The 9,271-nt window shown below is 43.4% G+C and overlaps 1 protein-coding gene across 2 annotated transcripts; it reads left to right on the top strand.

Annotated features, from left to right (window-relative positions):
- Nucleotides 1-619: 619 nt before the first annotated feature.
- ARL14EP (ADP ribosylation factor like GTPase 14 effector protein) lies at nt 620-8,126 on the top strand. 2 transcript variants are annotated; one of them, XM_027663381.1, is made up of 4 exons: nt 620-678; nt 4,125-4,631; nt 5,542-5,672; nt 6,594-8,126. In XM_027663381.1, the coding sequence occupies exons 2-4, from the start codon at nt 4,209-4,211 to the stop codon at nt 6,820-6,822; spliced, it is 783 nt and encodes a 260-aa protein (XP_027519182.1). In that variant the 5' UTR covers nt 620-678; nt 4,125-4,208; the 3' UTR covers nt 6,823-8,126. The 2 variants fall into 2 exon arrangements, with proteins under 2 accessions (XP_027519182.1, XP_027519183.1); XM_027663382.1 differs by lacking the exon at nt 620-678 and adding an exon at nt 1,408-1,496.
- Nucleotides 8,127-9,271: the final 1,145 nt, after the last annotated feature.

Here is a 9,271-nt window from a genome sequence, read left to right as displayed (position 1 = left end):
GTCATTCCCGGGGAATGTAGAGGTCACTCGCGAGGAGGGCACGGGTCCTTCCCGGGGAAGGCATGGAGATCACTGCCTGGGAAGGCAGAGGTCACTCCGGGAGAAGGCAGAGGTCGCTCCCGGGGAGGGCACGGGTCATTCCCGGGGAAGGCAGAGGTGATCCCCGGGGAGCGCAGAGGTGATTCCCGGGGAGGGCACGGGTCATTCCCGGGGAGGGCACGGGTCATTCCCGGGGAGGGCACGGGTCATTCCCGGGGAGGGCAGAGGTGATTCCCGGGGAGGGCAGAGGTGATTCCCGGGGAGGGCAGAGGTGATTCCCGAGGAGGGCACGGGTCATTCCCGGGGAAGACAGAGGTGATTCCCGGGGAGGGCACGGGTCATTCCCGGGGAGGGCAGAGGTGATTCCCGGGGAAGGCAGAGGTCATTCCCGAGGAGGGTACGGGCACGGCTCATTCCCGGGGAAGGCAGAGGTCATTCCCGAGGAGGGCACGGGTCATTCCGGCTCCACCGCCCTCGCTCCCGCCCCTCCTCCGCCCCGCCAGGGGCCGCTGCCGCCGCCGCCCGCCCGGAAGCGCCGCCATGCTGAAGGAGCGCCGCGCATGTTCATGGCCGCCGCCGCCATCGGGGCACGGAGCCCGGGCACGGGGAGCGGGACGGCGGGACCGGACCCACGGACAGGTACCGGGGCCGCCCGGGGGGAGCAGCGGGAGGGCCGGGCCGGGGCGGTGCCGTGCGAGGCCCCGCGGGGCGGCCGGGCCCCGCTTTCCCTGAGGCTGCTCCTACCGCCCGTGCAACCTCCCCCTTTCCCCCCCCCATCCCACGTTTCCGCCGGGAGCAGGAACCCGGGAGGCCCGTGCTGGATCCCTGCCGAGCACGGGTGCCCCGCTCTGCCGGCCCGCCCCCAGCCCTCTGCCCCAGGCGGCCGCGTTCGGTGCCCTGAGCACCGATTATCGACTCCACAGGTGCAGACGCAAACCTTCGTCTTAGCAGTGTGGGTCGGGGCTTGTTTGGTTGTTTTGGTTGTTTTGGTTGGTTGGTTTTGTTTTTAAGCTCCTTCCTGTTTCCACCAAGGAACAGCAGCTGCGTGCCCCTCCCAAGGGCGGGAGGGGGGGAAACGCGCTGAGGCTTCCACCAGGAATTCCTGCGGGTGAAGTGGATGAGAGACGTAACTTTACATTCCCCAGCACGGTGTCATTCGAGCAAACCGATGGGCCCGGGGTGCCCTCCCTCAGTTCTGTTGAATTTGTCACGCAGTGCAGTCAGCTGTCACAGCAGATACCTGCCCAGGGTAGCATTGCAATAGCTATTTTTGGGGGGATTTTTCCTTAGGAGACTAGTTGGGTTTCTTAATAAGGACGTCTTCCAAAAGTTCTGACTTATCACACATCTGGGAATTTTGAAATTCAGGTCGTCACTTCTGTATTGGCCTCGTGTGTTTCAGCCAAACCCCGCCTTGCATGGCGAGAATCAGTCAAAAGTACATGTTAGCACCTGAGGTAAGTTTGGTGCATACCCTGGAAGTTTGATAGCTGGTTTTTTAAAAAAGATTTTTTAAAAAAATCATACAAAGTCAGTATTGCAGTAAAAGTCTATAAATAGGCAACGACACTGGAACTTTTATGTAGTAAAACTTAGTCAGTGCTCAGCAGACACTGAGAATAAGAATTTTTCTGGTTTCATTGGCACCTACTCTTTACTTCTTATTTGTATTATTCAGTGCAGATCTGAAAAGCTCGAAACTTTAGGAGTTAACTCTGCATACAAAAATTTGAGTGAAAAAATGTTCAGATAGCCTGGTAATTTAGGACTGGATTAGTTCTAGCTCTGAAAATAAAGGATTTAGGTTTTGACCTGAGAAATTAGTGTTAGGTATTAGAATAATTAAGTCTTGTATTTTCAGATCACTTGCAAAAAAAAACAGTTTTCATTGTTTTCAGAATGAAACATTCCCTTTTCTGCAAACTCACAGGTTTATAATGTTGTGCCTCTACTTGGAACTCCTTGTGCCTCTGTTATCATTGCTTTAATTTAAATGTGAAAGCTGGGCTGAGAAAACTTGTTTAAAAATAATTGTTTGGTTATACTCAGTTCTGTCTCAAATTAGATATAAAATCACACTTCAAGACAAGTTTCCTAGCCTGAGTAGAACCCAGCATATCATTTATATTTGCATCAGCTAAGTCACTAGACAATACCATGTCCTATACAAGACCTTTAAATTACTGCCCATGCCGTTTAATGTATGGAAATGCGTTGTGTGATTTCTTCAGACATACACATCTGTTTGAAAAAAACTGAAGTATTAAAATCCAAAGTGGATTTCTGCTCCAAAAACTTTTCAGATTAATTTTAAAAATCCTATGAACTTACCCTTCTCTTTCAAACTCTTGCACTGCTGTGTTCATGTTTCTGTATTTTGGCCAGACTTACACATTTCATGTCATTAGATTGTGCCTGATGCTATATGCTTTCATTTTATTGAAAGTAGCATCTCAGGACTCTTGTCCATTAGACAACTGGCTGATACTTTGATTGATTAAAAGGCCATATTACCCTGTTCAGTGGTTAGAACAAATGTGTGTGTTGTGGTTTAACCCCAGCTGGCAACTAAACACCACACAGCCGTTCACTCACTCCCCTGCAGTGGGGGGAGGATCGGAAGGGTAAAAGTGAGAAAGTTGTGGGTTGACATAAAAACAGCTCAATAATTAAAAGAAATTTTTTTAAAAAAATGTTTTAAGGGAAATAAAAGGAAAACCAAAAGAGAGCAGAAAGTAAAACCTGAGAAAAAACAAGCAGTGCAAGTGGAAACAATTGCTCGCCACCAACTGAGCAATGCTCAGCCATTCCCAGAGCAGTGACCCCTCCCCACCAGCCTCCACTTCACTGCAGAGCACAAGGCCATGTGGTCTGGAACATCACTTGGGATCAGCTGTCCTGGCTCTGGTCCCTCCCAGCTTCTTGTGCCTCTCCTCAGCCCCTCACTGGTGGGGTGGGAGGCAGAAAAGGCAGTGACACTGTAAGCACTGCTCAGCATTAGCTAAAATATCACCAGGTTATCAGCACTGTTGTGGTCACAAATCCAAAACACAGCCCCATACCATCTACTGTGAAGAATTACACTCTATCCCAGACAAACACAGTACATTGCTTTTTTGTTTGTCTGGTTTTTGCCTTTGCAGAGTAGTGCGTGGGTGAACATGAACGTCCCACTTAGGCTGAACTCGTTGTACTTAGGGTTCCTGGAGGATTTAAGAGCACACGATTCCTTTCTTTTGGTAGAAATTTGTTCTTTATGTTGCAGTAGAAAAGAATGTAAGATGGGCTCAGGCTCTTATGTGTTAGGGCTGGTACTGGATTAGCAACAGACTTTGGCCTGGGTGTGAGACCAGTCTGCAACAGCTCACTTCATGTTTTGTGCCTGAATTAGTGTTTAAATAACTGCCCAGTCTTTACCTCAGACACACACAGCACGCAGCTGCAGGGAGCTGCACACAATGGCCACAAAAACTGCACACATCTAGAACCACCAATCTTTGTGCACACCCCAGACTGGTTCTTGAAGAGGCTCAGGTTGATTCAGTGTGTTGACTTGCACCTGATACACGGGGGAGGAACACATAGGAGAGCGCTGTGGGATGAGGATTGCTGACTGACTTCAGCCAGCCTGTGCAGCCTACCTTCAGCAGCCTTTTTTCCCCCCTTAGAAACTACCTGGAAACAGGATGGGTGAGTTGTTTAGCCATCAGCAGTCTCTTTCTGTGGGCAGTCTGAACAACTGGTCTAGACTAGCAGGGATTGTGCCAAGAGAGGGGGCCCTGACCAGAGCAGGTTGCTGTCTGTACAATTCAGCCACCTCATACCTTGCTCCCAAATTGTTTTTGTGAAAGTAATGCTGCTAAACATTTTGAATAGATGCTTATTTTAGCTGGGAAAAAGTGCCTCTGAAAGGAAGATGAGATGCATGGTTTAATTCCAGAATAAATTTAGTGTCTTTTTAATCTTATCTAGACTAGGAGACTATAATTTTTTTACATGTTTGTTAAATTACTTAAACCAGATATGTCAAGCTTATGGATAAAAGTTTGCAGTGCAAATCTAATTGATTTTAATTCTCCCTCTAGGGTGATCTTCACAGAAACTCCTAAAGGCCTCAAAGAACTCATTTTAGGCAAAACAAGTGCAATAAGTTGTTCTGATAAAGTAAAATGGATCCTTGTTCAGTTGGAGTTCAGCTTCAAGCTACCAATGAGTGCCATAAGACCTATTACACCCGTCACACTGGCTTCAAGACTAAGCAAGATGTATCTTCATCTGACCTGCTGTTGCTTCAGCTCAGGACTGGAATAACCCTTTCAGAGAACAACACAATCTGCTTCCACCACGCGAAAATTTACATTGAGAGATTCGAAGACTTACAGAAATCATGTTGTGACCCCTTCAACATACACAGAAAACTGTCCAAGAAAAACTTACGAGCCATTGATATGGATGATGCAGCTTTTCTCAGTGCCAAGTTTGGGAGGCAGTTTGTGCCCGGTTGGAAGCTGTGTCCCAAATGTATGCAGATAATAAATGGAAGTGTGGATGTTGAACCCGAAGAGCGACAAAGAAGAAAACTGGATCCGGACGTACGTATATGGATCAGTTTTCCCATCCCCCCCTAAGTCCTGCAAGCTGTTGGAATTGGGCTTTGTACAACTACTACGTAAAAAAATTAATTTTTTTATGATAGAAATAAGAAAGGATTTAGTCTTTTAGATATGGGGGAGTTTACTGTATTTAAACCTTAATTTGGAGGACCTTAAAAGTCGTCTTCTCTAATTAAATATTATGGCCTTTAAAAATCTGAAAAATTTTGTCTGCTAGGGTGACTTACAACTCATAAGTTCGTGTAAATACCAGACTGCTGCTGGTATTTTAAGCTGTTCTTCAAGCCTTGCAAACAACAAACTGAACGCTGCAGAAGTTGTTTGTGGGGATGTCTCTTCAGTTTAAAAAAAAAAAAAAAAAGGCAATTTTTTTCTAGCAGTTCATTACCAAATGAACCTGCATTGAGGTGAATTAAGTGTACTCTGGTTGTGGTGTCTGGGCTGTGAAGGCCACGGTGTTTGGTCAGGGGCAGTAATGAACTGGTGTGGGAGGATAGTGCTGAGCTCAGAATGCAGCTGGTGCATTGCTGTAACACAGGTCATCAGTAGCATGGGCAACCAAACCAAAGAGCTCCTCCACACATGCCCTGAGCAAAGCAGAATTCCACTCTAGGAACTACTGCACAACTATATTTTTTCAGTTACGTGTCAGTATGATTAGGAGGCTGATAGGAGTGAAATTTGAAAGCATTGATTAGAACTGCTACTGCAGAGCTCGTACTGCTGAGTTCTGAGACTGATACAGTTCTCCAGCATAAACATTTTAAGACTTAAGAATCCTAGGTCAAGAATTCACCTGGGTTATTACAATATCCTGGCTTGACTGGACATTTTCTTAAGAATGTAGATTTGTATTTATAATTAAAGGCCATTTTCTGTCTTTCCTCAGGGACGTACAGCCAAGGCTTTAAAGTCTCTGCAGTTTGCTAATCCAGGGCGACAGACTGAGTTCACTCCTGAGACCAGTAAGAGGGAGAAAAGAAGGCTGCAATCAAAAATTGCAGCATTTAATTCAGACAGGTAATCTGTTTGCTGTATTTACATTATCTTTCATTTCAAAATAAAATATCCTCTGTGGTCAGTGTCTCTGTAGCGTTCAACATTATCTATGTGGGTCTTCGTGTGTTTGTGAGTTGCTAAAGCTCACTCTCATTCTTGAGATATACAAACCAGAAGATAAAAGGTTGGCATACAAGCAATATTTCAGGCAATTAGAATATAAACAAGTGTTTGTGAGGCCTGACAATACTACACAGATCATAGATGTAGCTATTAATTTATGCATAAGCTAAAATTCTGATGATAGGCTAAATTTGAATATATTAGACTACACTTAAATATTGGAGTTGTCTTTCAGTAAGCTCAGTAACTACACTTGGGAAACAAAAGTGTGCAGGTTAGGACCTTGCCTTCCTTTTAAGCAACAAAGTTAGCATCCATGTTGGACAATACTAGAGAAGCTATAACCTAATGTGACTGATTTAAAAAAAAAAAAATCACATTTTTCTAAAGAGGAGAGTTGAACTTTGTTATTTTCCACTAAAACTTTGGACCAGTCTTGTACTAATAGAAGAGTGGTAGAAGTTTCAGCTTTAAATAGTTGTACAATATTTGTTAAAACATGCAGTAATTATCACATTAATGCCTTGCCACTGTTCTCCACCCAAGTTTAAACTCACAAGACAGACACTGGATGTGCTGCTCACCAGCTGCACATCCTTTTCCTCTCCGTTTGTTGCTTCTGCTTAGTTTGGGCACACAGTGGGAATACAATTAGGGCTGAGAAATGTTGTCAAACACAGTAGGGTAGGTATGTCTTTTAAATTAACAGCGCTGAAACGAACACCTGAAGAAAGCAAACTCCCCTCCACAAATTTAGCAGCTCGGCCTCAAAATAAGTGGATTTTCACACGGAAATAACTGTTGTTTTTCGTTATCCAGGCAAGTTATACCAGCCAAGAGCAAAGTCTATGACAGCCAGGGGCTGCTGCTTTACAGTGGGATGGACCTCTGTGACTGCCTGGATGAAGATTGCCTGGGGTGTTTCTATACTTGTCCCAAGTGCGGCTCCAACAAGTGTGGGGCGGAATGTCGCTGTGACCGCAAGTGGCTCTACGAGCAAATCGAGATAGAAGGAGGGGAAATAATCAGAAATAAGCATGTGGGTTAGTGCATGTGTGCATTATTTAATCCTGAGCTTGTATTCCATGCTTTGGTTAAACACGGCGCATTCATCATTTAGTAATTTAATGAAATGGAATTTGTGACAATCCGCAAGATTAATGTACTCACTTTCACAGTCATTTTCCGTATGATTATGGAGATAATTGTGCTGCTCTCTCTTCACACTTTATTCTGCAATGCATTCAGGCTTTTTAGTCACCCAGGTAGGATCCTACTGAACAATCACTGTATTTAAACACAAGGTGCTAAATCTTAATGTGATCTATCTTGAGCCACTCACTCATGAAATGTACCATCTCCATGTATCCCTCTTTTTTTCCTTCTCTAGATCAGGATCTTATGGGTTTTATGTGAAATACTGAAAGTTCTGAATTAATTTACATGCAGTATTAATAAAGCTCTCTCCAGTATTAATAATGAATGCTGCATCTTTACTATAGAGTATCTGATTAATCTGATTAATCCAATCCTACCCACTTGGAAAGGATTCAAAAGCATTTAGGTGTTCAGATTCCATGCAGGCTACTGGGATTTGAAGTCAAGTTATCCTTATTAATTCAAGCCTCACTGTTAAAATACTGGAATTAAACTACCAAGGCATTGTAAAATATGTTAAAGTATTAATTATGGCACAAAAGTTATTATTTTGTTGGTTTCTGTATAACACAATGAAAATAATTTTGCTCTGTTTGTTATCAGTCTGTAATTGGACTGAACTAATAGTCCAACAGCCCTCTACCCTTTCTTTTCCTCTTTTTACTTGTTTTTAAGGTGAAGGTTTATATGCAGCTGAAATAAATTTGAGTTTCTGTTCCCACACCAAGGATAGCTAGACTGTTACAAAAAAACCCACAGTCGAATTGAAATTATCTTTAGTTGATACATTATTTGTCCTCAGAGTATTAAACTCTTACGATATAACAAGGTTTATGGAAAAGAGATCTTACAAGTGAAATCTTAGTAATATTGTTATTCTTGCTATTTTTGTTGCATTTTGAATAAATTTCCTATTTCTGTGCTAGACTTGGAAGATCTGCATGTTTTATTTGTCACATTTATTCAAGAATACTGTTAACTATTGATTTCTAAAGACTCATTTGGTGAAGTTGTATAATCTTTCTATTTCTTCAGCATATTTTCTTTTCTGGTAAGTGTCATGAACATTGCATCACCAAAATCCAAAGTTGCTTTGAGTTCTACTGACATCTGCTGGTCCTGGCAGAGTATAAGAACCAACTTACACTACATTTTTATTAAATCTGTTATAAAAATAAACAGACTTCCTTTTTGTTTGGGCTGAGTGTTGACTGTTATTCCAATGGATGTCTCCTTGGCCTTGTATTCAGCCACATTTTATCACAAGAAACATGATGGGAGTTTTAGGGAGGGCCACACCCTACACTTTTCTAGATGGCAGCACCACAACTGAGTAATACCCATGGCTTCCCTTAATGCCAGTGGCATTTAACACATTTTACTTTGTTGAGTACAGAGCATGGTTATCCTGACACAGCAATTCATCTTGTGCACTTGACTCATGTTTGGAACTGCTTTATCTCTCAAGCAACTTTTTGAAATAGGCGAAAGTATAAATAAATAACTTCCCTGAACGTGGGAGGGTAAAAGCTGGGCCAGTCTTGTCATTTATGTGTATTTATTACTATTTTTAATTACACCAGAGTCAGCAGCACCCATTCTTAATAAACTTCATAGCTTTCCAAGTATGTGATGAATATAACAAAGTCCACAGCTAGATTTTGGATTCAGGAATTACCTATAGCTTAAGTTGCCTAGAGCACCCCCTCTGGGGGTGGTTGGGCACTGGAACAGGCTCCCCAGGGCAGTGGTCACAGCACCAAACCTGACAGAGTTCAAGAAGTGTTTGGACAACACTCTCAGACTCTTGAGGATGGTGCTGTGCAGGGCCAAGAGTTGGACTTGATGATCCTTATGGGTCCCTTCCAACTCAGCATATTCTGTGATCCCATTATGAACTATGTTTCTCCACCTCCACTGAGTCTCTGCAAAGTTGGTGTATCCAGTCCCTCGTTTTACAGGTGCAATAGCAATGAATATTTTCCCAAATAAAGCACTCAGCTTGTTTCCTAACAAAATGCAGAGGACTGTTGTTTGACTAAAAACCCGGGTCAAGTACTGGGTACTGTTGATTATTATAGTGGCTACAGGACACATAGGGTTGGGTTTTCTCCTAGTAAAAAGCCCAACTTTTTGGTTTGAGCTGTTCACTTACCTTCTTAACATATTTAGGGCATTTCCATTTAGCTGCATTTCTTTGTTGTGCCTAGGCTGTAGGGTGTAATTAAGTTCAATAGTGTGGTTTTATGCAGTTCCATGTACCCCTCATCTATTTTTCTGTTAAAAGACATCATTGCAAGTCGAGCTTCACCATCATGCTAGATTTAAAATGCTTACAG

The sequence above is a fragment of the Corapipo altera genome, unplaced genomic scaffold (assembly GCF_003945725.1).
Source record: "Corapipo altera isolate COAL_440 unplaced genomic scaffold, ASM394572v1 100, whole genome shotgun sequence".
In the NCBI taxonomy this organism is placed as follows: domain Eukaryota; kingdom Metazoa; phylum Chordata; class Aves; order Passeriformes; family Pipridae; genus Corapipo; species Corapipo altera.
Note: the sequence above shows the minus strand (reverse complement) of the source record. Positions and strands in the feature narration are given on the sequence as shown.

Bases quoted from the DNA above. Each gene is read 5' to 3' on its own strand.
- ARL14EP (XM_027663381.1), top strand. From the start codon at position 4,209: ATGGATCCTTGTTCAGTTGGAGTTCAGCTTCAAGCTACCAATGAGTGC. The intron at 4,632-5,541 runs GTACGTATATGG...GTCTTTCCTCAG, and splicing joins GAAGAAAACTGGATCCGGAC to GGACGTACAGCCAAGGCTTT. The intron at 5,673-6,593 runs GTAATCTGTTTG...TTCGTTATCCAG, and splicing joins GCAGCATTTAATTCAGACAG to GCAAGTTATACCAGCCAAGA.